Source organism: Canis aureus, chromosome 26 (assembly GCF_053574225.1).
Source record: "Canis aureus isolate CA01 chromosome 26, VMU_Caureus_v.1.0, whole genome shotgun sequence".
In the NCBI taxonomy this organism is placed as follows: Eukaryota; Metazoa; Chordata; class Mammalia; order Carnivora; family Canidae; genus Canis; species Canis aureus.
Window position 1 is genome coordinate 53,125,408 of NC_135636.1, and position 27,156 is coordinate 53,152,563.

At 58.6% G+C, this 27,156-nt stretch overlaps 1 protein-coding gene across 5 annotated transcripts in view; it reads left to right on the forward strand.

Annotated features, from left to right (window-relative positions):
- MYT1 (myelin transcription factor 1) overlaps window positions 1-27,156 on the forward strand; it is a 62,048-nt gene that overhangs the window by 13,383 nt on the left and 21,509 nt on the right. For all 5 annotated transcript variants that reach the window (XM_077874039.1, XM_077874043.1, XM_077874042.1 and 2 more), the window contains exons 2-10: window positions 4,070-4,170; window positions 12,598-12,652; window positions 13,482-13,512; window positions 18,707-18,769; window positions 19,447-19,694; window positions 20,790-21,686; window positions 23,371-23,505; window positions 23,978-24,068; window positions 25,052-25,160. In XM_077874039.1, coding sequence (XP_077730165.1) covers window positions 12,598-12,652; window positions 13,482-13,512; window positions 18,707-18,769; window positions 19,447-19,694; window positions 20,790-21,686; window positions 23,371-23,505; window positions 23,978-24,068; window positions 25,052-25,160 — 1,629 coding nt within the window. In that variant the 5' untranslated portion in view covers window positions 4,070-4,170. The remainder of the gene's footprint in view (window positions 1-4,069; window positions 4,171-12,597; window positions 12,653-13,481; window positions 13,513-18,706; window positions 18,770-19,446; window positions 19,695-20,789; window positions 21,687-23,370; window positions 23,506-23,977; window positions 24,069-25,051; window positions 25,161-27,156) is intronic.

The following is a 27,156-nucleotide window of genomic DNA, read 5'->3' on the forward strand; positions in this document are numbered from 1 at the left end:
GCTGGAGAGGACAGAAGTGGTCAGATTCTGGTAAGATGCAGCAAATAGCAATGGCAGGATTTGGGACCCAAGGCAGTCCCCATTGTTGATGCTTGAGGAACTGACTGATGGCTGAGCCTGGGGAAGGAAAAGCTTGAGTCCTGTGAGAAGCTGGTGTTATGAGCAGAGATGGAGCTCCTCCGTGGAAGAGGAGGCCGTGGGATGGCAGATGGGAGAAGGAGTGGAGCAGAAAGAGCCTGCATGGTGTCGGAGGAGAGGCTCGGGTGCAGGGGGACGTAGGGAGCATCCACCAGACAAGGAGGGAGTGAGTGTGCAGTGGTGCACAATGACGATGTGACATAGACGTTAGTGGTGATCTTCCACCCCCTGTTTTGGTGGAGGGCTCTAGTGGAGACAATTGGAGTGGGGCGTAAGGAATAAAGTCAAATAAATCTGAGTTCCTTAAGAAGCTTGGATATGCAGGGGGTGGAGATGGAATAGTAGCAGGTGTGGAGTCCAGATGGGTTGTGTTCTTTAAACACGGAGTCCTCAAGCTTGTTGAAGAGTTGAAAAGCCCCAGGAAGGTTCAGTGTAGAAGGAGTGATCAAATATTCTAGAAGAATATGGTTGATACTCTAGGTGCCTTTTAATCAGTAGTGGGAAGAGGGAGATACCAAGCCCAGATGGAGAAGTCAGCTCAGCTGGGATGCAAGATCTCCCTCCCTTATTGGGGACAGAACAGGGACAGAGGAGGGCTGGGGCTGATGGGCTGACATTTCCTACCAACTGATGAGAACCTCTGACAGGTGTGTGTCGGTGCGGGGCAGCCCACTTTGGGCTCTCTCTGCGTGAAGACCATTTCTCCTTTGCATGCTGGGCGAGGGGCAGGTGGTAACTGCCTCTGGCTCCAAAGGCAGCCCATGGTCACCAGAGACACAAAACCTAGTGAAGACTCTGAGAACATTTTGACCTTTTGCAATCACCACCTGACCCCTTGCTCAGGCTTCTTGTCATCTTATTGTTGGGAGGGGGAGGGAGGTTTCGAACTGAGGAAGGTGTTGGACTGTCAGTGCTGAGGCAGGGCTGGAGGGACAGTGGTCTAGCAACCTGCTAGGAGGACGTATCACTCTGTGTGGGGCTCTCCAGAAGCCTGTGGCGTTGGACCTGGGCATGAGCACCAGTGTCTGGAAGGAGAAATGGATGTCACCTGTGGTCCAAGGGTTCCCAGATGGGGCACCTCGGGGTCCCCCCGGGCATGGGAAGGAGAAAGTGCTCCGGTCCTAGGGCTTTATGCTGCCTTCTCAGGGGCCTGGCTGGGCTGGCTGCAGGTCTGCAGGGTTCTGGGTTGGGGTGGGTGTTGGCATTAGGACAGATCTGGCTCTAGCCTGGGTCATGGCTCTGACCCCAGTGGAGGGAGATGCTAATTGATCTCTCAGGAGATTCTCCTCGCCGAGGACCCGTATGTATCTGCTAACAACCCTTGGTTGCCTTTCTGACCTTATCTGTCCACTGGCGTCCTGTAAAAGTGAGTTTGGGGCTTCTGAGGGGACAGACCCTGGGCAGTATGGAACAGGCAGGGTGCACAGTGCCTGGTCCCAAAGAGAGATCATGGCTTGTTTGCTGTTTGTGTCTATGAGCAGGGTTTCAGAAGAACTCATTGGAGACTAAGAACCCAAAGAAGGCAGCCTGTCTTGAGGAAAACATCCTCCTCACTTGCAAGTCCTGATGATAAAGGAGGTGATATTCTCGTGCATTCGCTATGCACTAGGCACAGAGGCCACTTGCCACACATGCTCTAAATCCCCAAAAGGTTCTTTTTTTCCCACTTTATGTGTGGATGAAGAAGATGACTTGCAGGTCAGGTGTGGGACCCAGAGCGAGACCTACATTCCCCCCTGCATCCCTGCCCCCCTCCGGGTGTTGGCTGGCAGCACGACTTCTAGAAGGGGCATCTTGATGGCATCTCTGCACAGGGCCTTCCTCAGGCCTGGGGACTCTGCAGTGTCCATGAGCTGCCTCTGTGCTCAGTTCATTCAGACAGGAGGGGTCTTGCCTGTGGCGGAGCCTGGCCACGTGCACTCCCCAGAGGGGGAGACAAAGAGGACCCCAAGGTGCTTTCCCAGCAAAAAGAAGCATGGCCACACTTTGCTGGGTTTCTAGTAGTGACTGTACTTTGCTGCCAAAAATTTCCCAGGAAAAGGAAAGAGTTGCATCAAGGTAGAGCTGGGTCATCATAAATGAGGTTCTGACCTGGGGGGGGGGGGTGCTTTGTTTACCTTGGCTCCCGTCCCCGGGGCATGGCAACAAACGCATCACTACGGTGCTGTTCAGCATCTTTGCCCAGAGGAGGCAGGAGCAGCTCTTTAGAGTTGGTGGTGCTGGAGCAGAGGTTCCGAAGGCTCCAGTGCTTTGCAGGAGCTGATGCAGGGCTACGGGCATCCCACGGGCTCTCCTTCCAGACCCCCCAGGCAGGTGAGAGTATCACACAGAAAACCAGAGGCCCCTTCACAGAGGCGGCTCACAGCGCTTGGCTTCCCTGGGAAGCGCAGGGAGGAGAGCAGGAAGGGCCTGTGCACCCTGCTGGGTGTGAGGACGGGACAGTCCCGCTCCTGCCAGATCCGAGGGGCTCCGTGCTCCCCTCCAGCTGTCAGGGGGACGTACTCCAGTTCCCTCGTGTGTTCACGTTCATTGCCGTGACAGACGCGGCCTGGGCCTTGCGGATCCGCGCTGCGTGTGGGATGTGCAAGGTCTCCTCTCCCGGGAGCTGTGTGTAGAAAGTGCCCCCCATGTACTTTGTGGCCTGGGGCCTCCCAGCTTCTACTGTCACCAGAGTTGCAAGGGGATCTCCCATCCCCCGTCAAGTGTGTGACAGGTGATCCTTGCTGACGCACCTCCTGAATTTCCTCCCTTCCATCCCCCTGGGCTGCTTCCTCGTCCAGCCTCGTGCCATTTGCAGCATTCTCCTTGTTAGTTCAGGGCGATCCCTCACATTCGCAGTGGAGGTTGGGGAATGTGAATACCCGCTGGGTGGCCTGGCCCCATGTGACTGCTGAGCACCTTCCTGGCTCCAGGAAGAGACATAGGGCTCACACTTCCCTGGCGGAGGCTGGTCCTCACAGGGTCCCCTGAAGGTGACCCTTAGCTCAGTGAGAGGGAGGCGCACAGTAGGTGTACACAGTAGGTGTCAAGTCCCAGTGGTTTTACTCATTCCTTTGAAGACCTTGCATTAGGCCATCTCCTTGACAACCACTCTGCTTCCCTGTGTTGTGCTCCTTGAGGTCACAGGAGGCGCTTTAATGGGATGGAGACATTTTCAGACAAGAGGATGCTCTGGCCGGAGCCATGGGCCGCCTGGGGCAGGAGTGCTGGAATTTTAGAAAAATAGCGTTTGGAGTACATGTCAGGAGCATGAGGGGAAGAAAGATAATGGGTATGACAGCCCTGTGCTGACCTGCCTTCAGCTGAATCGAAGCTCACTTCTAAAGGGAAGCGGAGAGCAGAATGCAGGAATACTCATTTCCTGTTTTTATTGTTGGTTACTTAATGACCTTCCTTTGAAACGCTGCAGTTGTAGAAAGCTCGTTGTCATGGAAACAGGGAGTGCCACGCAGGGAATAGGCATTTCTTTGTCATGTCCAGCTGATGCCTTCAGCCTGTGCTTAGACATGTGAATTTATGTGAGGAATTAAATATTTACTGGCGACATTGCCCTGGAGAGAGGCAGCAACGGGGAGAGGAATGATGGCGGGACCCAGGGCCGAGGGGACGCAAAGGGTCCCACCCCCCGGCCTACTGAACTTGCACTAGCCCCCTGGTAGGAGCTGGTGGTAGTGGAAACCGCACCCACCTGGAGGCAGGTGAAGATGGTGCATGGGTGCAGGGTGCTGGGAGCACCCCAGTCACAGGCTGTTTTCCTGAGAAAGCTCCTATCCCTCATCCCTGGGACAGCCACAGGGCCTCGACTTTGCCCATCGTTCTGGTGGATTCCAGAAAGGAGGGATTGCATCAACACTGTGGAAAAGAGCCGTCCAAGTTTCTCCGTTTCCCCCCTTGAGCTGCCTTCATTAGGTTTTCTTTCTCTGACCCCCAGAAAATGAGTTCCGGGGTGAGCTGCTGAGTCAGAGGTGGACACAAGGAGACAAAGCCAGCAACTGCAGGACCTCGAGGCTCCTCCTGGGCCGACGCGGCAAGGTGAGGCGCTTGGAGGGCAGCCCCTTCCCTGCCACCTGCCCCCCGCCCTGGGTCTGGGCAGGGCTCCTTCTCACTTCCAAGCATGGGGCACGGAGGTGACTTTTGTCTGGTCACCACGAGTCTAGGGTAGACAGAGGGTTACATGGGGGCTAGGACCATCAGTGATCTGGTCACTGTGAACCTTAAGGAAGAAAAATGACTCTGAATAGAGTGAAACTAAAATATGACAGCAGGGTGTTGCCTGGGCCAGGTGGGGGCTCTGGGTCTGGTCACACGGGGCTGTCCCCGTAGCTGCTCCCCAGGCAGGCCGAATGCTTGGTAGACTTTGCTGCGGGAGCTCACGGCATCCGTTGACCTTGTTTCTTTCCATCTTCCCAAGTGGGGGCAGATGGCACATGCCCTGCTCATGTCTGCCTGGAACTCACTGATTGGGTTGACTCATGCTCCCTGCCTAAGCATAGATGCTCCCAAACCCAGGGCATACCATGTGCTTACAGCCACACCAACTCTAGAACTTTCCATGATGCACTCTGGGTGAAGCCGGCTTCCCAGGGTCTGATGACCCTCAGCGATGGAAGTGGAAGGGACAACAGGCCTGTGGGCATTCCTTCCCAGACCTCAGGCTCCAGGTCTCTCAGTTTCTTCACAGGGTGATGATCTCCATCAAGGATCCAAGCCATGATGCACGGCATGGCCAAGGGTGCAGACGGGAAGGGCTAGAAAATTTTAGGCAACAAGTTCACTTCATGGTACTTGTACTTTACTCTCAAAACCTAACATCTTTCTTTTGAACCTGGTGACTAGAATATAGTCTTTAATGGGTCTCTTAGCATCCTGTTAAGCACCTCCACTCCCACTTAGATTCCTGTAGGCTTGTCGGTGCTCTGTCATGTTGGAGCTGGAGGCAAAGGGAAAGTCAGTAGTACCGATCCTGTATTATTTATTTATTTATTTAAAAAATTTTTTGATCCTATATTTAAATTTACATTTTATTCATCAAGGATTCTTGACATTAATTTCGATGTTTTAAAATGTTGCATTAAACTATTATCTTGATCACTAAGTTTTTGTTTCCTACCCTAAATTTGCACCTGGGCAAATGCCTCACTCATCTCTTGATGCTCAGTGTTGAGCATTCAAGCAGATTTTGTGACTGAAAGAGTTATTTGGTCTGAGGTCAGGGGCTCTGGACATGAATCGATAGCTGTTGGAGGTGTGTAAGGACACACAGAAGGCCTCTGTCTCCCTATGGCTCGGGTTGACAAGCTCAGAGGGTGCAAGAACCACTGTGAGCAGCCTGGTGGCCTATGCTCAGGCTTTCTTGGCAACATTGGCTCTTTCACAACCGCTCCATTAGTCTTTCCTCTAGTTTGGGCAAATAGGGCCCGAGTTACTGTTCTGAGCAGAGGAGCTAAGATGCCAGACAAGAGAGAGGATGTGCCTTTGACAGGATGGATTTCCAGAAGGACTGCAGGGCCGGCCCAGGTGGTAAGTGCTGACTGAGCAGGCTAGGGGAGGCTGAAGCAGGGGGCAGTGGTGGCCACGGGAGAGCAGCGCATCACCCAGCAAGGGTGGACGGACTTCCCATGCGGGTGGGTGAGGTGGACCTCAGTGCCTGGAGGGCGGTGGGAGCAGAGCCCGGTGTGGAGGGGAGCGGGAGGGGCCCCCCCTGCCGTGCACCTCTGGGTTCAGCACCGGGCGTGTGGACAGCTCAGCGAGGGGCCGAAGGGGCTGTTAGAGCTAGGGTCCGGGGTGGCGTGTTTGGGGAAAGTACTGGACACTGAGCTTTTTATTTTTATTTTTTCAACTTAAGGAGAATAGGAGTAGGTAGGCATTGACTGTAGGTCCTTAAACCACTGCGTGACCTTAAGAATGAAACATTGGAGGGGCGCCTGGGTGGTTCAGTCGGTGGAGCGTCTGCCTTTGACTCAGGTCATGATCCCAGGGCCTTGGGATCTAGTCCTGTGTCTGGCTCCCTGCTCAGAGAGGAGCCTGCTTCTCCCTTCTCCTCTGCCTCTACACCTGCTTGTGTTCTCTCTTTCTCTCAAATAAATAAATAAAAGCTAAAAAAAAAAAAAAGAATGAAACTTTTGGGCCTCAATCACATAATACCCAATGGAGGATTCTGGATATGAATCCAGGAGAAGGTTGATTGCATAGAGGTTTAGCCGTCCTTCCTGAAAGGGAGGGGGTACCACTGAGCCTGATCTTTTGACTCACTGGATGTGGCTAGATTTCTACCCTGAGGTAGATGGAAATTCTACTTATGTTGGAGTTTTAAACAGGCGGACCCATACGTAGCTGCTTCACTAGGGTGTCTACTGTACAGCTATAATTTATTTATTTGAAGGAAAGAGAGAGGGAGAGAGAGGGAGAGGGTGTACGTGAGCAGGGGGTGGGTCGGAGGGAGAGGGAGCAAAGGAATCCTCAAGCAGGCTCCCTGCTGAGCGTCAGGCCCAACTCAGGGCTCCATCCCAGGACACCGAGATCATGACCTGAGCTGAAACCAGGAGTCGGATGCTTAACAGACTGCAGCACCCAGGTACCCCTATAGCCATAATTTAAATTAACTAATTAATTATTAATTAATTAATTTTAAATTTCCAGTACCATTAACATACAGCGTTATATTAGTTTCAGATGTACAATAAATGATCCAGCAGTGCTATGCATGATTTGGTGCCCATCACCTGTCTCACCCATCCTGCCACCTCTTCCCCTCTGGCAACCACCAGTTCTCTCTAGTTAAGATGCTGGGTTCTTTTGTTTGTTTGTTTGTCTCCATATAACTATAATTTTTAATATGGGGGTTGGAGTGAGCCACAGTCCTCTGCTCAGAGATGTTAGGAGGATCCCTCCTAAGACATGTGTTAAGTAATGCTCCATGGGGTGTCCTTTTTACAAAGCAAGGAAAAGCCTGTCGCATTCAGCTGCTAGTAGGTCGAACAATGAATGGGTGGAATGTCAGGAGAGTTTCAGAGACACAGTGGGAAGCCCCCAAAGGGGGGACAGAACTATCATTTCAAGGAACCAGGGGTGCTGGGAGGGCCATGGTGAGGGAGGAGGTCAGGGCTGTGGGCATATGGTTTAGCCTCACAGGTCGGAGAGTGGAAAGCTGAATGTGTGCAGAGGGCTCCTGAGGTAGTAGGACTTGTACATCTTTGAAGAAGAAGCTGCTCTGCAGGCTGACCCTTGATCCGGCATGCAGGTACGTGCTCAGAAGAACGGGAAGCCAGGAGGGTTGTGCAGGCAGGCAGCAGCCTATGGGTCTGGGGATGGGGGGCTCTGAAGGATTCCATTGGAGTGCTTGGTGGGAAGGAGCACGGAACTCACTTCAATGCTGTTCCTAAATCCTTCAGTGAAGCTTCGTCCCAGGGGCGGGAACATGGATCTGCTGGAAGGGCTTCATGGTGGTGATGTGCGAGTTGGCTGTACACAAGCAAGAGAATGAAACAAGCCCAGATTGCTACCCCTCCCCACTCTTCCCTCCCCTGGAGAAAGGGGACACTGGCAGATGCAGTTGCAGCCAATAGGGTGGGTGACTGCCAGGTCCCGGCCACCTCCTGTTATGTTTCTCTGCCCTCCTCACCCTTTCCATGTCACCCCTTCCTTCTAGGCAGCTTTGTCTGTGGTCTCCTGAGGGTCAGTAGGTGCCCCCTGCTCTTTGTCTAGTTCTTCCAGGAGGGAAAACACTGAAACCCTCCCACGGGGACACTATAATCCATATAATCTTGTGGATTTAAAAAATTGTGCTAAGTCCATTCTAATTTTCCAGCTTTGCTAGCTGTTGGAACACATTCTACATAAAATGGAACCGTAACCTGTCTCCTCCTCCCGCCCCAGGTGGGGATGAGTGCCCCCATGGCCTCAGAGGGTCTGGAACCCCCGCCTGCCTTCAGGCTCCGACTGCTCCTGCCCATATTCCCCGGTTCTAGGATCTCAGAGACATTCCCAACTCTTGGCCATTTGTCTATTTGTCTGCCTGTCGGCCCTTACATAATATGTGCCGAGCAGGGAATGAAGCCATGGCACCTCACTCTCTGTAGGAGAGGAAATGACCTTGAAAACACGAGTGAGTGAGCTTATTTCAGAGCAAGATGAGGACCATGAGGGGAATGAGCAGGCACAGAACAGAGAGGGTGGGAAAAGGAGGCACAGGCCTGACTTTTGAGAGGCCACCCAGGTGTGTTTCCTGCTTCCCAGGACTGGAGCATCTCTTACCCCAAGGCCACCCTCCCTAAGACCCTCGGGTCATCACTGCTTCACTGAGCCTCATCCCTCCCACCCAGGCTCCCAAGTCTGAGCAGCCCCCTCCACCCTGAGCTCTTTCCTGGAGTGAGGACCCTACCACCTGGGGCTGAGGCTGGCTCTCACTCCTCCTGCCAGGACACCTGCAGGGACTGGGGAGGCAGGACAGCCTCAGCATGAGTTCTGTTCTTTGTCCCACCCTTAGCCATCCTTGTAAAAGAGCAGGGATGTGGCACAGCATGGAGAGGAGGGAAGCTCTCGGGCTGGAAGCCCTGGGAAGAGCCAAGAAGAAAGGAGAGAGTGGGGAGGGAGAGGGAGAATGTGAGTAAGAGAGAGAAGGGGGGGAGGAGGACCCCTCCAGAGACCGCGAAGGATGCCCCTGAACTTGGGGAGGGTGGGGGGTGCAGGGGGCAGACCTGGCCTCTGAGGGTAAAGGCGAAGCTTGGCACAAAGTCTGCTGGGCCTCGTTGCTCACCTCGTGAAAAATCTGTGACTGGACATTCAATGGACACTGAGGGCCTACGCTCTCTGCCTTCCTGCCGGCTCTGTGTCTGGGTTCCGACAATCACAGCCCAAGAGTCCAGACAAATCTATGGGTTTCGAGGCAGCATAATGACTGCATTTGCTTTGTTGGTCCCAAGTTTGTGAATGTCCAACTTAGGAGACTCCGTTTTGGCAAGGGTGCTGTGCAGATGGGTCTGAAACGGGGCTGGTCTCTGCAGCCTGACGCGGTAAGAACCATTTGTATTTAAAAAGAGCTTACGTGATTAATCTTGACTTTACAAAAAAAAAAAAAGTACAAAACAGAACAAAATAGTAACACCTTCTTGAGTGCGACCCATTATATGGCACTAACAAAGCAAGTTAAAGGGAAGGATGAAGAGACAATTCTCTCTGGTTAATGGATGTGGCAAAACAGGATGTCTCTGCATTTATAAATTCTCTTCTGCACCGTTTCCTCTTGAAAACAGAACTGTTGAAATATTAATTAGAGCGGAGTGATGGTTTAAGGAGCGGAGGGAAGCTGTAAGACAGGCTCCTGGTGGCAGAAAGACGTTGGCCCACAGAAACAGAGTGCGACGCTGCTCTTGAGAGAGATCACCGCGCCCCATGGCGGGTGGGGACGGGGTCTGCCCGGCGCGAAAGGGGCCTTTTCGCCCTCGGGTGAGAGGCCATTCAGTAATCCCTGGGCCGGACAGAAATAGAGACTTGATTGGCCTGTGCTTGGAACAAGTGAAGGGTTCTTAAAAATAAATCAATGAAACATTGGAAAGTGTCTCATTGTCTCTGCGCCCGCGAGTGGCCTGTCTTTGTGGAGTGAGGGACAGAAGGCCCTTGGGGGCTGCCAGGAAGCCAAGCAGCCCGAGTCCAGGTGCTGTATGGGCGCCGGCTCTCCATCCATGACAAGCAGTGAGGCCGGCAGAGAACCCGCCCCTGGAGAACCTTCGGGTCTCGGGGAAGGAAGCAACGTAGGTGCCCGGAGGAGCTGGCTTCATCGCAGCTCTGCCCAGAGGCTTCCCAGGCGGCCGCCACCGCTCCTTTCAAACAGCTCAGGAATCAGGGAATCAAAGTCCCCTGCTTGGTCGTTGCTGTGCCACGTCACAGCTCTCCCGGCTTCATTCTCATATTAAAGAGCTAACTCGTTTTTCCTCCTGTGGCTGGAGTTTTCTTTCTTTCTTTCTTTTTTCTCTTTTAAAATCAAAGCTACATGCACTGAAGAGAACTTCTCACTTATTGACCATTTGATGCAGATAAATTGCAAATGGAAAGGTGCTCGGCAAACTGAATGTCACAGCTGTTAGCTTCATCAATGGGAGCTCGTAGTTTGCAAGCAGCGCCCATTACGCATCCCTGCAACTCTCTCTATTCTCTGCTCTTTGAATAATTTATCTGCAGGAAATCCAAATTGCCAAGGCACGCTTTAACCTAGCAGAATGATTGCCAATTTCCTTGGGAAAACTGACAAAAAAAAAAAAAAAAAAAAAAAAAGCTGTAGATTGCATTTCAGCTGAAAGCAGGCGCCCGGCAATCAGACGCATTAGCTCCATTGTGCGGCCTACGTCGGAAGGCCCTGCGCTTGGGCTCAGTGCAGATGACATTTGAAGGCTCATAAATGTAATGAAGTCCCTTTGACACCTGCTCCTCTCTTCACTTTAAATGTGAGTCATTGGTCCACGGGGAACCTCTGCTTTAAAAATAGAGATTATAGTAATTGTCTTCCGTGCTATTGGAAGGCTGTAATAAACGCACAGCTCGTGACACTGTGGCTCTGCAGCCCGGGGTCGACAGGTTGCATAAATTACCCCAGGTTTTGATTTTTCTTCCTTAACAAATCACATAAATCACTGTAGGTTAGCGCGGCCCGTGTGGGAGGTTCACTCTGCAAATTCTGTCTTACTAATGGGGGGTGCCCTTCCTTTCCTCTGCGGGTCGGGGTGTCAGCTCAGACCGCAGACCCTTGTCTCTTGCGGGCCGTGGCCCTTGCTGTGGCCCTTCCTTCCTTTCTCTGCTCCTTCTTTCCTACTGTGTGGCTTTGGGCTACAGCCTGGGACGGCCAGAGTAGCTCCCTCCCCTTCCCGACCATAGGATGGGTGGCGAGCCTCGTGGGCCCTGGCTCTCCTGAGGCCTCCTAGGGCTCATGGGACGCATGGGTCAGACCTCACCCGGCCTTGGAGACAAGGAACGGCTCGGGGTCCCTCCTACCTTGTACCTCTTCATCACCTACCTGCCCAGATTTGACACACGCCCACGGTTCTATGCGGCAGCCTGCAGGCCCCGGGGACACCCCCACCCCGGGCTGTCTGCGACCCTTGTGCCCAGGCATCACCCTCCTGAGGGCCCTCCCTTGACTCCCTACAGGACTGTATGGACAGTGTTCCCCATGGAAGTTGGTCAGAGGCAGGGAACGTGGGGGTTCCCTGATGGGCTCAGGTGGGGTGATCAGGGGACGAGAGGTGTCTGCACGGTGTGAGGTGCTCTGTCCCTCAAGAGGCCCCTCTCATCCTTTCCTTTGAGAAGCGACATCCCTGGGGGGTGGCCTGTGCGTCCAGTCCAGAAGGCCCCTTGGCCTGCATTCTTGCCCTCAGGGGGCTTTCACTTGACCCTGCTTCCCGCCTCTAGAAGCTCGCGGTATGGCATGCGGCCGCGGGCACCCGGCATGTGGCCAGCCAAACCCAGATGTGCTGAGAGTCCACGACCCATGCAGGCTTTTGAAGAGTTAGCCCGGAACAGAGTCCCGTCCACAATTTCTTATATCGATTACTGTCGAAGTCACAGTGTGTCGAGTAGATCGGGCTAAGCAAGGCCGTAGTATTAAAATCCATTTCACGTTTCCTTTTGCGCTTATTTTTAAATTTTTTTTAAAGATCTTATTTATTTATTCATGAGAGACACAGAAAGAGAGAGGCAGAGACACAGGCAGAGGGAGAAGCAGGCTCCATGCAGGGAGCCTGACGTGGGACTCGACCCTGGGTCTCCAGGATCACGCCCTGGGCTGAAGGCAGACGCTTAACTGCTGAGCCACCCGGGCAACCCTCCTTTTGCGTTTATAATGTGGCTACCAGCACACTTGAGGCCCGTCCCTGACCTACTCTCTATTTCTCGGGGTGGTAGGGCTCTGGAGGTCCCTAACTGCGAGGGACGCATGCTCCCCGGGCTCTCTCCGGGACGGCGCATGTAGAAATCGGAGGCGCTTGCTCTCTGGGCGCTCTGTGGCGGCCCAGTCCGTTCCCCTCCATCTGTTTCTAAGAGGATGATCCTGGCGTGTGAGGCACTTACTTGAATGGGAAGCCGGCTCTGGGGCCCCGTGGGTGACCTGCCGTGAGGCCTGAGCAGCTGGCACCCCCACGTGAGCAGTGGGTGGTGCTCCTCAGCCACGCCAGGAGACCACGTGCCAGAAACCCTACCACCCCTGAGGATGGAGGGGGCGGGACGGGGCTCCTGCCTGGGTTCCTCGCCAGGTGGGAGGGCTGGGAGCAGGCGGCGGGAACACACGGGGCTGGGGGTCTCTGCTCTGGGCCTCAGGCCTTCCCCTCCGGGAGCCCACTCCCTGCGTCTCTGTCGCAGACTCACTGTCCCCAGCAGAGCTGGAGCCAGACAGTGGCTGGAGGTCCGGCGCAGCCCTGGAGGGGTGGCTCTGTGCTGGGTCTCCGTGAACATCGCAGTTGTTTTTGCTTGCAGATGAGCTTGGACAATGAGGATAAGCGGGCTCGCACGCGCTCCAAGGCCGTCCGAGGTGAGTGCCCCCTCCGTTGGCTCTGGCCCGGGGTCCCAGGCCTTAAAGCAGTCCACGCTACTTTGCTCAGGAGAACAGAACCGCTGATGAGCAGGCTGGGACGCTCCTCCCCGTGCGCTGGGCACTTGGGGTCCGTGGTGTCTGGTGGCCTCGGGCCTCTTCAGCCTCAGGTGCCTGAGGCGTCTGCTTTGGGGTCCCGACAAGCCTGCCTGGGGTGGCAACAGGAGACAGACGGCTCCACCGAGTGGGGAAGGCAAAGCTCAGTCGGGAGATCTTTCTATTTGGAGTCGGAATGCTGCGAGCCCTCTGCCCCCAGCCTCCTGCCCTCCCAGCACGCCGGTCGCAGTGGGGTGGGAGGCCAGGGAGCCAAGGCCCCCTGACCGCTTGGCCAGCCTCACCCCCTGGACCCCATGAACACATGCGGGACCGCAAGCCCTGAGCTTCTCAGCTGAGCTGCCCAGTCGGACCCCAGGGCATTGTGCCCCGTCACTAGGGCCCAGCTGAGTGGCCCATCTGTTCTCTCCGTCCAGCCTTATCTGCTGGGCTGAGTTTCCTGTTAGAAGCTGACTTCCAGCTGCAGTTAGAGAAGCAGATACTGTCCTGGCCCCGAAGCCCGGACAGCTCATATTAGTGGGCATGGGGCCCACTCTGCAGAACCACCAGCCTCTCACGGGGGCCTCTGGGGAACCCTGCAGGACATTCTAGGAGGCGGGGTTCAGTTTGCACTGGGATTGCCTCCACTTTTTATTCCATTTGTGCCGTGAGGGCAACGTGGCTTTTCTGTTCGGACTCCCACATGTGTTTCCCTGTTTCTCTTTCTCTCACTCAGTGCCCCCAGAGCCCACAGGTGCCGATCTCAGGTAAGAAAGGCTTTCTGCTAGCACCCGGCGTTGCGCATGCCTGTGACCCTGAGCACCCCCAGCGTCCCACACGGGGCGTTCCCGCTCTCCCGAGCTCTTGCCTCGAGCCCGGCGGTGTTCACCTGGCCTCTGCCCTCTCCCGTCTCTGCCCCGGCCGCACCGCACAGCCAGCCTCGATCAGGGCCACAGGCGTTCTCGCGCCTGGTCACCACCAGGACCTGACTGTGTGCACGGTCCCCGGCCAGCCACGCGGTGCCGTGGAGTGGGCTCCCACAGAGTTTTGAGTCTGCTGGTTGGAGGCCCCATGTGGCCAGAGACGAGGGAACAGGCTGCCCAGGTCCCACGTCTCCCATTGACTCCAGACGCAGACAGAGGTTTGTGTGTTGGGGATCTTCAGTGGCTGAGCTCTAGATTCTGGGTCACAACTCGCCTGCCTCACCAGGACACGAGCATCCTGGGGAGGAAGGGAGGACAGCCCACCGCGGGGTTTGCCGGGTCAAGGCAGGAGGGGCCGGGCTCTTGTCCCCAGAGGTGCACTTGCCGTCACCTGCCGGCTTTTGTCCTGGGATTGGCCCCTGGGGTTGCAGCCGGGGGACGGCCCAGTGTCTGTGTGTCAGGGTCCCAGCACCACCCACACGACCTTTGCACTTCATACTCTGTGGGCCTGGGCCCTTCTGGTGCCAGGCTTGGTGCTTAGTGCTGATGACGCCCAGTAGCCGGCAAAGAAAACCGCCCCCCGGTCCCCCACCTGTGGGTCGAAGGGCTATGCCAATGTGTTCTGGCTCCAGCTTGAAAGGACAAAGGGAAGTGGTGCTTGTTGAGGGACCTGGCGAGTCAGGTGGGCCTCAGGGGCACCCTTTGATTTTCACCAACTCCCCACGAGAGGAAGCCAGGCTTGGCTGCAGCTGCGGTAACCTGCTGGGGGCTTGTCCTTGGGGGACAGAAGGGCTCCAAGCCCACCGTCGTTCCCATAGCAGCTCTGGGGCTGAGCACAGCATTGAGCCCTCTGCCCCCCAGCCCCTGGCCCCCGGCAGCAAGGGTGACGACGACTCCCGGGGGCCTTCTGTGAGCTTCCAGACCCCCAGCTGGGATCTAACAGATCATTCAAGTTTCTGAGGTCAGTGCAGTTCCCTCCCTGCTCCGTCTGCCCCAGGCCTGGGCAGCCCTTCTCACATCGCTGTGCACGTCCAGGGCTTCAGGGCTTCCTAATTCTCTGGAGGAAAGATTCTCACTAAACTGGACAGGTCTGGGGCCAGCACTGGAGTTATTGATGGGTGGCTTTTGCCAATCAGGAAAATGAGAGGACCCCAAAGTGTCCCCGTGTCCCTCTAACCTTTGAGGCTGTACATTGGGGACAAAGGGATGGGGCACAGAGGAGGCCAGATTCCCAGTCTTGTAGAAGGGCTTGGCAGTGGCTGCACAGCATGGTTTCGCTCTCAGGAGGCGCTGCCTGGTGCTGTTATTACCCCGTGTGTGAAGTGGGGAAACTGAGTCTCAGAGGGTTCACGTTTGACCAAGGAGCTGGGTCACACACTGTACTGCTCAGAGCCCAGCCTAAATCACAGGGTGCAGGGCAGCCAAACCAGGCCAGTGGAAGGCCCCCCAACAGGCTCCCTGGAGGGGAGGTGGCCGCTGACGCCAGCGGGCGCCCTCTGACCGGTGGACCAGTAGGTGCTCAAAGGGCCAGGGGCTTCCAGGAGGAGGTGCTTCTTCCCCTGGGCCACGTGTTCAGCAGGGAGGCGTCTTCAGGACAGTGGAGGGAGGGGCTGGGCGACAGGTGAAGCCACCCAGGAGCTTGCAGAGACAGATCCGAAGAGCGAGCTTCTCTCTTGTAATTTTGAAACAGCAGAAGCCAAAATGCCTCTGCAGACAGAACTGGTTTGGAGCAGTCTGCGGGGTCTGGGCTGCGGGGATTGCGTGCGCGCCTCTGTCCGCCGCGTGGTCTCAATCTGCGTACTTGGGAATAGACTGTTACGGTTTTTAAGGGGAAACTAGGGACAGACGCATCGATGTCTAATGTTTTAGCAACTATGTCTTCAGCCTTCCTCGTGTTTTGGGGAACGGCAGCTTGGCGTAAAGCGGAGAAGTCTACGCTCTGCCCGGATGGTCACTCCCGTGGCCACAGCCGCTTGCTGACCGTGAGCGACAGCGGGGACGTGGGCTGCGGCGCGCTGGCAGCTCTCGCCCTTCCTCCCTGTGCGTGTCAGCTGCAGCAGGTGCCGTGGGCCGGGCTCCTTCCCCACCCCAGCGCTGGGCTGCGGTCAGACGAGCAGCCGAGACCCCGGTCCCGGGGGGCTGATGGCCTGGGTGCCAGCACAGGGGACACGTGCTGTGACCTGGTACAGCAACGTCCTGGCGTGAGTCGCCGGCAGGGAGGGCCGAGCTAGGGTGCAGCCCTCCTGGGGGGACCCGCTCCGTGGATGGGGGCCGATGCCTCGGGGTCCCGGAGTCAGGTGTGGCCCCCGCCTCGGGCGGCCTCCAGGAGGCTGTGCGCCCTCGGGGCAGTGGCACGGCCTCGGGCTGAGCTGAGCAGCAGGCCGACTAGGAGCAGGCCGGGCTCCCTTCCCTCTCCCCTCTGCAGACCACTTTGCCTCTCGGGCCCTGGATTTCTCTCGAAGCGCCCGCCAGAAAGCGAAGGGACCTGGCACTGTTTCCTTCGCATGAGGAAGAGCGGGTGGGCACCGCCATTTGTCCCTTACTCCATGCCACCTGCCGTCGTGCAGCCTTGCAGCGGCTCTGTCGGACGAGCGGGCTGGCGGGAAGGCGGGGCACCCGACCCCTGCCCCGGATGTCGGCTGCCCGACCCCTTCCTGCATCGTCGGGCTGCCCCTAAGTTTGAACAGTGTTGCCCGTGCAGGGCGCCTGCATCGGGCTCCCTCCCAGCCACGTGGCCTCAGCGGAGCGTCCCCTCCGCACCGGTGGCTCAGTGGCTGGCTCCTGCCTCGGGGACAGGACCGGGTGGGGGGGGAGGTAGGGTTTGCTGGGCACGGGGCTTCCGCTGGGGATTTGGCCCCTCCTGGCCTCGGCCTGGACTTCCCTTCACGCCCGCTGTTTGTGCCTGGACCTGAGTGGTCCCCGGCTCCCGGCGACGCTGAGTGCGAGCAGGCCCTCGGCAAGCCGCCCTCCTGTTGGCCTGTCCCTGCCACACTCCGGGAGCCCCTGGGGAGTCCAGGGAGGGGTTTGGCCGAATGTGCCTCATCCGAGCGGGGAGAGGCTCCCGGGCCCGGAACTGGTGCTGGTTCTGGCCCCGAGCCCCCGGGGGCACCAGGGCTGCCGCACTGGGGGGGCTTGTAGGGGACACTGGGCCGTGAGGCAAGGGCTGCTGGTCGTGTGGCCGCCAGGCCTTGGCCAGGTCTCACGGGCCCTCCGTCGGATGTCCCCCCACTGCTGTGTGCAGAGCAGGGGTGCGGAGGTTCCGGCTTCTCCCAGAGGGGCCCTCACCTGTTCCTCGCCTGTGGGCTCCCAGCCTGTCCTGCTGCCCTCTGGGCTGGAGGCCAGAGCTCTTCTGAACTGGTGGGTGGAGGTGTGGCTTGGGGCTGGTGACGTGTTCCGGGGCAGTGCCAGTGGCCTACAGGACTCCACAGCAGCTGTCACATAATTGCCTGATTAACTCAGTGATTAATCGGCTAATTGGGACCTCGGCTTCAAATCCCCAGTAACAAGGACCTTTTGTGAAAAGTCTCAAAGCTAGCTCTTGAGAGAGAGAAAGCAAGCGTGGGGCAGAGATTTCAGAATAGACAGGCCGGGGGCAGCGGTAAGTCCTGTCTGTCTGGAAAGGAAACCCACAATAAAATGGGCACGTCTTCCCTCCCGCTCCTCCGTCCTCTCTCCCTCCTCGTCCTTTCCTCTCTTCCTCTTAAACACGTGGACACCAACCCTGAGATCGGCCTCGGTGGCCCAGCTGGGAGGGCTCCACGGAGGCCGCCGCTCCCCCGCAAGCCCCGCAAGCCGCCGTTGAGCTCGGGGTGGGTGGGGCTCTGCGTCCACAGACTACCCTGCTTCTCCCTGACGCGTCCGTGGGTGTGACCTGCGGGGCCAGATGAGCCCCTCAGTGCATTGCAGTCAGGCCCGTGATCAATCAACTTAGAGACCATCCGGCGTGTCTAGACAGAGGTCGGGGGCCATGCCCTTTCTGGGGCCTACCCTGTTCTTCCCTCACAGGATCTGGGAACACCCCAGCTGAAGTGGGGAGCTCAGGCTCCGCGACACCAAGCCTGTGAAAACCAAGGTCTTCCCATCTTGGGCACTGGGCATGGCTCTTCCGAGGAGGAGCTCAAGCATGGCCTCTGGGCGACCGCCCATGTGTTCTCCATCTCTCTGGGTGTCAGTTTGCCGCTCTGGAAATGAGGTGGTGTCCGCTTCTAGGGTCTGTGGTCTGTGAACGTGCTCAGCGGCCCCCAAGACCCTTGCCTCACATGGAGCTGACTCTAGGAGAAGTGGGTTGGGTGGCATGCCCTGTGCCCAAGATCAGAAGTTTCTAGAGTTTTCTGTGGTTTGGTTCGATGGGGAGACGGGTGATGGTGGAGGGTGAGGAATTCCCCGGGGCCTCACCTTCATCCCCTGGGCACTTGCTGGCTCCCAGGCTGTGTGAGGCCCAGCAGCACCTCCGCCCTTTTTAGGGGTAGCCCCTGGGTCCTCGGCCCTCCCGGCCTCACCTCCGTGCACCAGGGTGCAGGTTCTGCAGGAGGGTTGCAGCGGGGGCCTACAGCTTGGGCCAGGCCTGCATGTGTACTCGGAGCCGCTCCTGCCTGGATGCGCCTGGCAGGGCCCGAGAGCCTCAGAGCACAGCGACGGCCGTGAGAAGCCCAGGTTTCTGCTTTGCCCTTGGGCCAGCCTCAGGAGCTGGTTCTGGGGGCTCCACAGAGGGTCCTGTTTCCCAGCAGCTTGGAAGCCTGGTGGCAGTTTGCCTGCAGTGGGAAAGACTTATCCACAGAAAAAAGAAGCCGTCTAGGAGCCGCTGATGTTGGAAGTCTTGATCTCATACATACAGATCTTTAATTAAACACACTCATAAAATTGTAATGAGCCATTCGTTTATTTAAATGGGGTGAGTTATTTCATTAATTTTTAGCAAACTGCAAGCAGCCATTCTGAGATGCACTGTTTGGAGACAATCTCCTGCTCCCCAGGGTGAGGGTCTGGGGTGGGCGGGTCCTTCTCCCGAGTGACCCCTGCTGCTTGTCTCCCCCCCCAGCTGCCCCACCCCAGGGTGCACCGGCTCAGGACACATTCGGGGCAAGTACTCCAGGCACCGCAGGTAAGGAGGTTCCTGGGAGGGAGGCTGGGCTGCGGGGTGTTGGAGACCCTCTCCTTCTCCGGGCCCTACTGTAGCTCTAGAACCTTCCATCTCTGCCTGTGGCTGCTGAAGCTAACATGGCCCTGGCGTGTCATGCCGCGGTCTCTCTATTGGGGGCTTGAAGGCTGGATGAGTCCGTGGGGAGAGCTTAGAGCAGACCTGCCACACGTTGAGGTGACCCAGATGAGCTGCCACCTGGCTGTCACTGCTGTCATCCTGGGCGGGGGGCGGCCAGCTTGAGTGCAGGTGTGTGAGGGTGTGCAGGGCCTGGAGGTGCAGGAGGGAGGGCCGGGGCACACTGATGACCTGCTTGGCGGAGGCCGCAGGCTGCGGCTGACCCAGGGCCAGTCCCATCCTCTTCCCGACGGGGGAGCGTGTGGACAGGGCCACTGAGGTTGGGTCTTACGAGAGAGGAAGGAAATGCAATTTAAAGCACATCGCAAGTTTTTAATATGGACAATTCATGTAAAATTGTCACCACCTCGACCTGCCCCATGTGAGCTTGGGGCATCTAGTGCAGGGATGGTGGTGGGTGTACAGGCAAACTTTCAGAACCGGGTACTGGCTGCAGAGGGTGAAGAGTGGGCGGAGGCCCCCAGGGGGTGTTGACAGGGTGGCCCTGGCCCCCTTCCTCCCAGTTTGCAGAGCTGCCCTCTGGCCAAGAAGAGGAAGCTGGAGGGTGCCCAGGCCGAGCACCTGGTGTCCAAGCGGAAGTCCCACCCCCTGAAGCTGGCTCTGGACGAGGGCTACAGCGTGGACACCGACGGCAGCGAGGATGCCGAGGTGAAGGACGCCTCTGTTTCAGATGAATCGGAAGGAACTCTGGAGGAGGACGAGGCTGAAATGTCAGGACAGGAGGAGATTCATCGTCCTGAGCCAGCTGAAGGTGCTTTGTGGCTCTTTCTCCCCCGAAATAAAGGGTGCTTAGTGCGGCCCTGGAGAATTGCAGCCTGTGAGCGGGAGGGCCGCCCCAGTCAGTGAAAGGGCCTCGAGGAAGCCCTTCCCGAGAACAAGCGAGGGCTTGTCCTGATGCTCGGCGGTGCTTCCTGGAGAGGGGCCGGAGCGGGGCGCCTGAGGGCCTGGGGCCCCTCACTGTGCGCACAGAGACGCCGGACAGACGGACAGACGGCCGAGGGCTATGCATGTGCGCGGGGCCGGGCCTCAGCAGGCCCTGGGGGAGCTGGGGCAGGATGGGGCTGCAGGGTGCCTGGGACCCCGGCTTCCCTGTGGGGCACCCAGACGTTGGCAGAGGGAAGCGTGCATGTCCCCAAGCCTGGCAGATCGTGGAGCCCTGGGGGTGGTGCTGAGACCGAGGCCCGACCCCATGTGCCGTGTCCAAGCCAGGGGTGCCTTCTATGGTGGAGCCAATCCTCAGGGAGAGTCCTGACACTGGGCTCCCTCCTGGGGAGGTGGTGCTCGAAGGGCTGCGCGGTCCCTCGGGCTCTAGGTAGAAAGGACCAGCTTGCCTGCTTTCCTCCAGAGGAGGCAGTTTGGGGTTCGGGGTGCGGCCCTGGCTGGCCCTCTCCTGGAATGGGCGGCCGGCAGGGCTGGCTCCCACCCCCTGGCCGTCCTTGTCCCCCATCCCACAGGGCCTGTGGGTCCTCAGCACCCGCAACGCCGTAGTCATGGCAGTTAAGAGCTCTACATGTGTGTCTTTTAAAAACACAAATTCGTGTTTTTAAACCCCCTTTGTATTTGCGAAACAGTCTTAAAAATCTGTCGTATTCTTTAAGTTCCATTTTGTGATTTGAGAAAGTAGACATAAGGGTAAGATGCTGACAAAAAATAGCAGAGTATTTCCCAGCTACAAAACCAGAAGCGACTAGTCCTGCTCTCTCCTAAAATGAGCTCACGGTGCGCCCATGTCCAGGCAGGGCACGGGCACCACCGGCCACGGTCCACTTCCGGGGCTTGCGTGTCCTCAGGCTGTGCGGGGTGTGGCCCCCCTGCGCCGCTCCCACATGTTTTTGATTTTGTGCAGGAAGGAGCCCTGTCAAGTCCCACTTTGCATCCAAGCCCATCGGCAGCTCCGCGGGCCCCGCCAAGGGCAGCTACAGCAGCTACCAGGAGATCATTGCCACTTCTCTCCTAAACTTGGGCCAGATCGCCGTAGAGACCCTCGTTGGGGAGGACCTGGGCCAGGTGGCCAAGCCCGGCCCCGCTGTGGTGCACCTGCTTCAGGAAGAGGCTGAGGAAGAGGCCACCAGTGACGAGGGGGAGAAGGACGTGTTCATCCGTCCAGACGACACAGAGGACGTCGTGGAAGTCAGCAGGGAGTGCTCCCAGGAGCCGGGTCCCCAGTCTGTGGAGGGTGTGGCCAGGGAGGAGTCCAGCAAGATGAAAGTCACCCTGGGTAATGAGGAGGAAGAAGAAGAGGAGGAGGAGGAGGAGGAGGAGGAGGAGGAGGAAGAGGAGGAAGAGGAGGAGGAGGAGGAAGAGGAGGAGGAGGAGGATGAAGAGGAGGAGGAGGAAGAGGAGGAGGAAGAGGAGGAGGAGGAGGAGGTCCCTGCTCCTGACGTCATCTGCCAGGAGGATGCCCCCCATGCCCCCACCCAGAAGGCCCCTGAACTCCGGCACCCAGCGTCTCCCAGCCCCAAGCCCGAGTACTCCGTCATAGTAGAGGTGCGTTCTGACGACGGCAAGGACGAAGACTCACACTCCCAGAAGTCTGCGGTCACGGACGAGTCGGAGATGTATGACATGATGACGCGGGGGAACCTGGGTCTCCTAGAGCAGGCCATCGCCCTGAAGGCCGAGCAGGTGCAAGCCGTCTGTGAGCCGGGCTGCCCACCCACCGAGCAGGGCCAGCTGGGCCCTGGAGAACCAGGGAAGGCGGCCAGGCCCCTGGATGCCTCACGGAAGAACTATTGCAGCAAAGGTAGGGCTGGTGGCCTGGCCCTGCGCACGGGCCCTCCTCCCCGCATCCTCCCTGCGCACCTGCCCCTCCTCCCCGCATCGGGTAGTGCCCCCCGCCCCCCAGGTATGGAGATGCAGGCTGCGGGAGAGGCGGGCCAGAGGCCCTCACAGGCTGGGGGGGGGGGGCAACAGGTGCAGAAAAGGACAGACACATAATCACAGGCTGGTTGTTGATACCGAGGAGAAGGACTGACGCTGTCCCCATAGGGTGGTCTAGAGAGAGGCACAGAGCTCCGGGTGGGAGGAGGAGGCCCTGAGGCTACGGTGAGCAGGCTCCAGCAGCTCGGCCACAGCCTGGGAGCCTGCCTTGGTCGTGGAGAGACGCACCTGGGGCATGGGGAGCCCCGGTGAGCTCTGGGGAAGCCCAGGTGGTAGGTAGGTAGGGACGCAGGGCACAGATTTTCTGTGAATACTCACATGAGTCAGGCTTGGGGCAGATACCGAGGGACACAGCCGAGGGGACACAGATGAGGACATTGTTTCAACCCGGAGGATAGCGACTAAGGGCACACACGTGGGGGACAGCGGCCTGAGAGCTCAGATTCAGACCAGCAAGGTCTTGAGGGGACGTGGACGCAAGCAGACCAGGCAAAGGTGACACAAATCTATGGACAGGTGTTGGGGCCTCTGTGGGGTGTCACTCTGGGGCTCCCAGATCAGGGCAGACGGTGGTGGGAGACTGTTGAGCGCACGGCTGGAGGACTCAGACCCGTGGAAATGGACATTGGGGGGCCCAGATGCAGGGTATCCTGCCTCCAGGGACAGAGTCGAGGGCATGGACCCAGGGGACAGAGCCTCGGGGTGAGGCAGTGGGAGAGGCTGGGCTGACACTGGGGCGCTGAGCCGGTGTGAGCCCCGGGGAGAGCCCATGTGCGGCGGGCGGCGGGCGCTCAGGAAGGGGGGGCTCACGATGGCCAAAGTCCAGCTTCCTACCCCTTTGAACTTGGAGAGGCGGAGCCAGCGTCCTGCCCTTGGAGTCCCTAGGGGCTTACCTGGGGTGGGAGTGCAGAGTGTGGCCGGGGCCTCCACACTCTCCCAGAGGCCATGACCCCATCTAGGACTTTCTGTGGGACATCGGCCATGCTTTGGGGATCGTCACCCACACTCAGTGGCCCTCCTGGCCCACAGAAGCTACATGAGATCAGCAGCTGACATTTGAGTTTACATTCCTGCCCGTGCTTTTCATAGTCGTGCGGCTTCGGGCAAGTTAGCATCCGTTTTTGTCCTTGTTTTGTCAAATCCAAAGGACACGTCCCGGCAAGGAACGTGTCACATCTCTCACCTCTCTATGCAGAGGCTGGACCTCAAGGCATGGGGGCTCTCGGAGGCACGGTCCCCCCCGACGGAGCCAGTGAGACTCACACAATCTCCGCGGGAGTGGGGTGCGCGGGTGCCGGCTGCCCCCCAGGGCGTCTTCTTTAAAATGCTGCACATCCTGCCAGGGGGACACTTTGGACAGCCTCGGCTTCCATGAGGACCGCTGCCCAGAACTATCCAGCCCCCAGGCCCCCTCGGGCTCTTGGGCGGTCTGGCCATCTCCTCTCCGGACGCCTGGAGCGGAGGATCACGGCTGTCCCGATCTCCCCCCTCGGCCCCCGCCGTGCGGCCCTTGGCTCCTCTCTAAGCGATGCATCTTGTGTATTTAGATCCCTCAAGAGCCGAGAAGCGTGAGATCAAGTGTCCAACGCCAGGCTGTGACGGCACCGGCCACGTTACGGGGCTGTACCCTCACCACCGCAGCCTGTCTGGGTGCCCCCACAAGGACAGGATCCCCCCCGAGAGTGAGTAGCTGTGCACAGCGCAGCTGTCCCTGGGCTCGGCGGATGTTCACGCGGACACGTGGTCACTCAGGGTCCTGTCCCCTTGCACTGGCACAGTCCAGATGCCCAAGCTTGAGGCCTACCAGGCGGGGGACATGGTGTGTGTCCAGTTACGCACCCTGAGACAGCAGCCCACGTCGGGACCCAGGAGGCCTGCCACACACACAGGCTCACAGAGGGGGAGGTCGGGGTCGGCAGGCTGGGGAGACCAGCCATCGGAGCCCTCAAGGCCGCGAGGAGACCTGTCCTCACTTCTGGGCTGGAGGCAGTAATTGCAGCACCAACTTCAAAGGGCGAATCCCGGGGCAAGCCGAGGGGTTTAAGCTAAGTTGGCTTCTGCCCGGGAGGCAGGGCTGCGGTGGGGGGACGTGACTTGGCGGGGCTGAGGCCTGCGGCTGTGCTCACCGTCACCGTCCCGCTGGTTCTCTTCCAGTCTTGGCCATGCACGAGAACGTGCTGAAGTGCCCTACTCCGGGCTGTACGGGCCAAGGCCACGTGAACAGCAACCGCAACACGCACAGAAGGTACCCTTGGGCGGAGCCGGGGTGGCGGGGGCTGTGGTGGGCGGGGCCTGGTGCCAGGTCAAGGCCTCCTGGTGGGGGTCAGGACGGTGCCCAGATGTGGTCACTGTGGTGGGGGTCCCGAGAGACCAGGGGGTGGCCCGAAGGATGGGTATGTGCCCTTCAGAGAGGCCTACTGCCCACGGGAACGCCGGGGGGAGGCTGAGCATCCTGCCGGTGTTGGGAAGCGTCTGCGCTGGCTCTTGCCCACGCTGGGCCTCTGCTGGCCAGGACCAAGGTCTGGGCGGTCCTGCGGGGGGCCATGGTCCAGGTAGAAGCGACACTGTCAGGGTGCACCCACCGTTTAGCGGCCTGCCGTCTTCCGCAGCAAGAGGCGACTGTATTTCCACGCTTGCCCCAAGCACCTCGGGGAGTGTGGCAGTGAAGGAATGTGGCCTCGCCAAGGCTGCTAGGGCTGCTGAGGTCACTTCATTGAGAAGAGGCCAAACTCCCGAGACTCCTGACCCTGTGACTGGTCACCTCCCCGGCAGCCAGGCAGCTTAATCCTGACAGACGGAGGTGCTCCTGGGATGTCTTAGGGGGGGTGCTTCCTGGGCAGGGCCTGGGCCTCCGCGTGCCCTGGTAGAGGCCACATGCCCAGCGTCAGCACCCAGGTTGTGTGGCCTGTGGGACCCCGGGCTTCCCCAAGTCGGCTGACGGAGCATGAGCTAGAGACAGGTCCCGAGTGTAGCCTGGTCGGCCGGGAGGGGCGGGCCGTGGCCCAGACCTGCCCAGCGGACGTGCCTTTGCCCAGGGCCGGGAGGGCACTGAGGATACACTTCGGCTTTGTGTCATTGCTTAGAGTTTCCCCAGACAGAAACGGATGGGGCCGCTGCTACTCTCGGGCTGGAGGCGAGCGAGAGAGCCGGGGTCTGCGGGGTTCCCGGCCTGGACTGCAATTATTGTCTGGGGGCACTGCTTAGCTGTCCTCTTTGCCTTCTCTCTAGTTTGTCTGGGTGTCCCATTGCTGCTGCTGAAAAATTAGCCAAATCTCATGAGAAGCAACAGCCGCAAACGGGAGATCCTTCCAAGAATAGCTCCAATTCAGATCGGATCCTCAGGTGAGCGAAAGGAGCCAGAGAACCAAAGGGGCCCGCCTCCCCAAATGCCTCTGGGGCTGCGTGTGCACGCGGGTGTGTGAGTGTTTGTGCATGCGTGTGCTCGTGTCCTGAGTGGGGGCCTCCCAGGGGCAGAGCCGGGAGGTCGTTTTTGGGCATGCAGGACAGAGTCTGATGTGTGCTGCTGTCACCAGCGCTCTGGCCGGGCTGCAGACACCCACAGGCTGCCCCTGCCTTGTCCTCCCCAAAGGCATCTGGCCCCACCCTTTGGGATTGCTCAGAGATTTGTCTGAGAGGTGCTGAGGGCTGCTGCTGCCCAAAAGCACCAGCAGCGGCTCCTTCCCAGCCGTCCTTGCCTACACCTCACCCCAAGAAGGGGCCCTAAACCAGGGGAGAAGAGTGGGTACGTGTGGTGCCCCTCAGAGCGTTGCCTGCTTGTGGCCCCAGCGGTCCCGAGGCAGCAGGAGGCACGCGTGTGCTTAGGTGCCGGTGCACGCGTCGTGTGTAGCCGTGTGTCAGCAGCAGAAGGGCTTCTGAACGGCCGTCCAGCACACATCTGCTTGGCACTGCCACCACCCGTATGACCTGTGAAGCGGGTGCCACAACTGAGGCCAGACCTCAGAACTCGCCTGGGGCCAGCCCGGCTTCAGAGTTTTCGTCTTGACCAGTGGGGTGATTCCCACCCATCGTCCCCGCTCAGTGGACCCTCTGCTTCCTGTTTCTCTGAGGGACTAGGGTTCATACCATCTTCCCCGTCCGCAGTTCCACGTCTGCCTCCCGCGGGGGAATGCGGGAGCCCGGGACCCTTGCTCCCTGCAGAGGCCTAGTGCTGGGCAGTGGCGTGGGTCCTGGGCTGGAGAGAGGCCCACCTCCTTTCAGGGCTCACCCAAGCCCGCGCCCCTTCCCTGGAGTGTGCCCGCCGAGGCCCAACCAGAGGAACTTGCCCGCTCACCCGGCCCTGCTCTGCGGTGCCACGCGAGGGGTCTCTGGGCAGGCCTGGGGCTGGGACCTCACCCCTCTGCACTCCCGTCCAACGGGTGTCTTCAGCCTCACGTCCACTTGGCTTCTCCCCACCTGCTGGCTCTTAGGATGGCTGGAGGTTGCTCTTCCTGCCCTATAACTGTTCTCCCAGCTTCCTGCCAGTTAACTGCTCCTCTAGTTTTCTTCTTGCCTGGATAGAAGTCACTGGTAAAATGTCAAACCCGCAGGCAGGGTGAGGCCCAGCGAGCTCATGTTTCCGGGCGTCACACGCTGGGGTGTGGGGAGAACCTTGGTGCACTTCTGCTGGCGTCACAGGCACTAAGTCTGTGCTGCGGGACGGAGCCCTGGCCGAGGAAGCCAACCGAACATGGTTCCCATGTTAAGCTTAGGGTCCTTTTCTCCCCTGGGAACCAAGCACTCTCCAGAAACGTCTTCCAATGCTGCTAGGCCCTCCAGGCCTCCTTGGGGAAGGAGCATGTGCCCATGTTTGGGGGGATCTGCTTCTCCAAGATCCAGGCTCAGAGCTGATCTCCTCATGGTTGCAGGGTCTTTCTGTCACCGGGCTCCTGTTTTGGGGCCACACGCGAGATCTTATAGCACTCAGCACCTTGGAGACCTCACTGCCGACCCCTTCTTAATTCCAGGGACCCATTCTTTTTAGATTTCAGTCATTGCTGGGCTCAGAGTCAAGAGCAAGCAGAGCTGGGGTGCAGAGGGGCCTCCCAGCCTCTCTTTTCCCCTTCTCTCTGAGCTGACCAGCACACCTTGTGCGGCGGCCATTCCCCACCTGGCTGGTCTTCCTGCCCTGGCTCCTGTGCTGCCTGGGCTGCTGTCCTTCCGCTACCCTCTTGTGCATTTAAAACATGGAGCTCTTCTAAGGGATTCCGCGACAGCGAACTGAATGCCTGTAGTGCCTTCAACCGTTTCGGCCCCTCCAGGGCTCCTCTCAATTGACCTCAAGCCGAGAAGAGCAGAGGGCTGAACCCCTGGCCAGGGAAGAGCTGAGTCGGGTC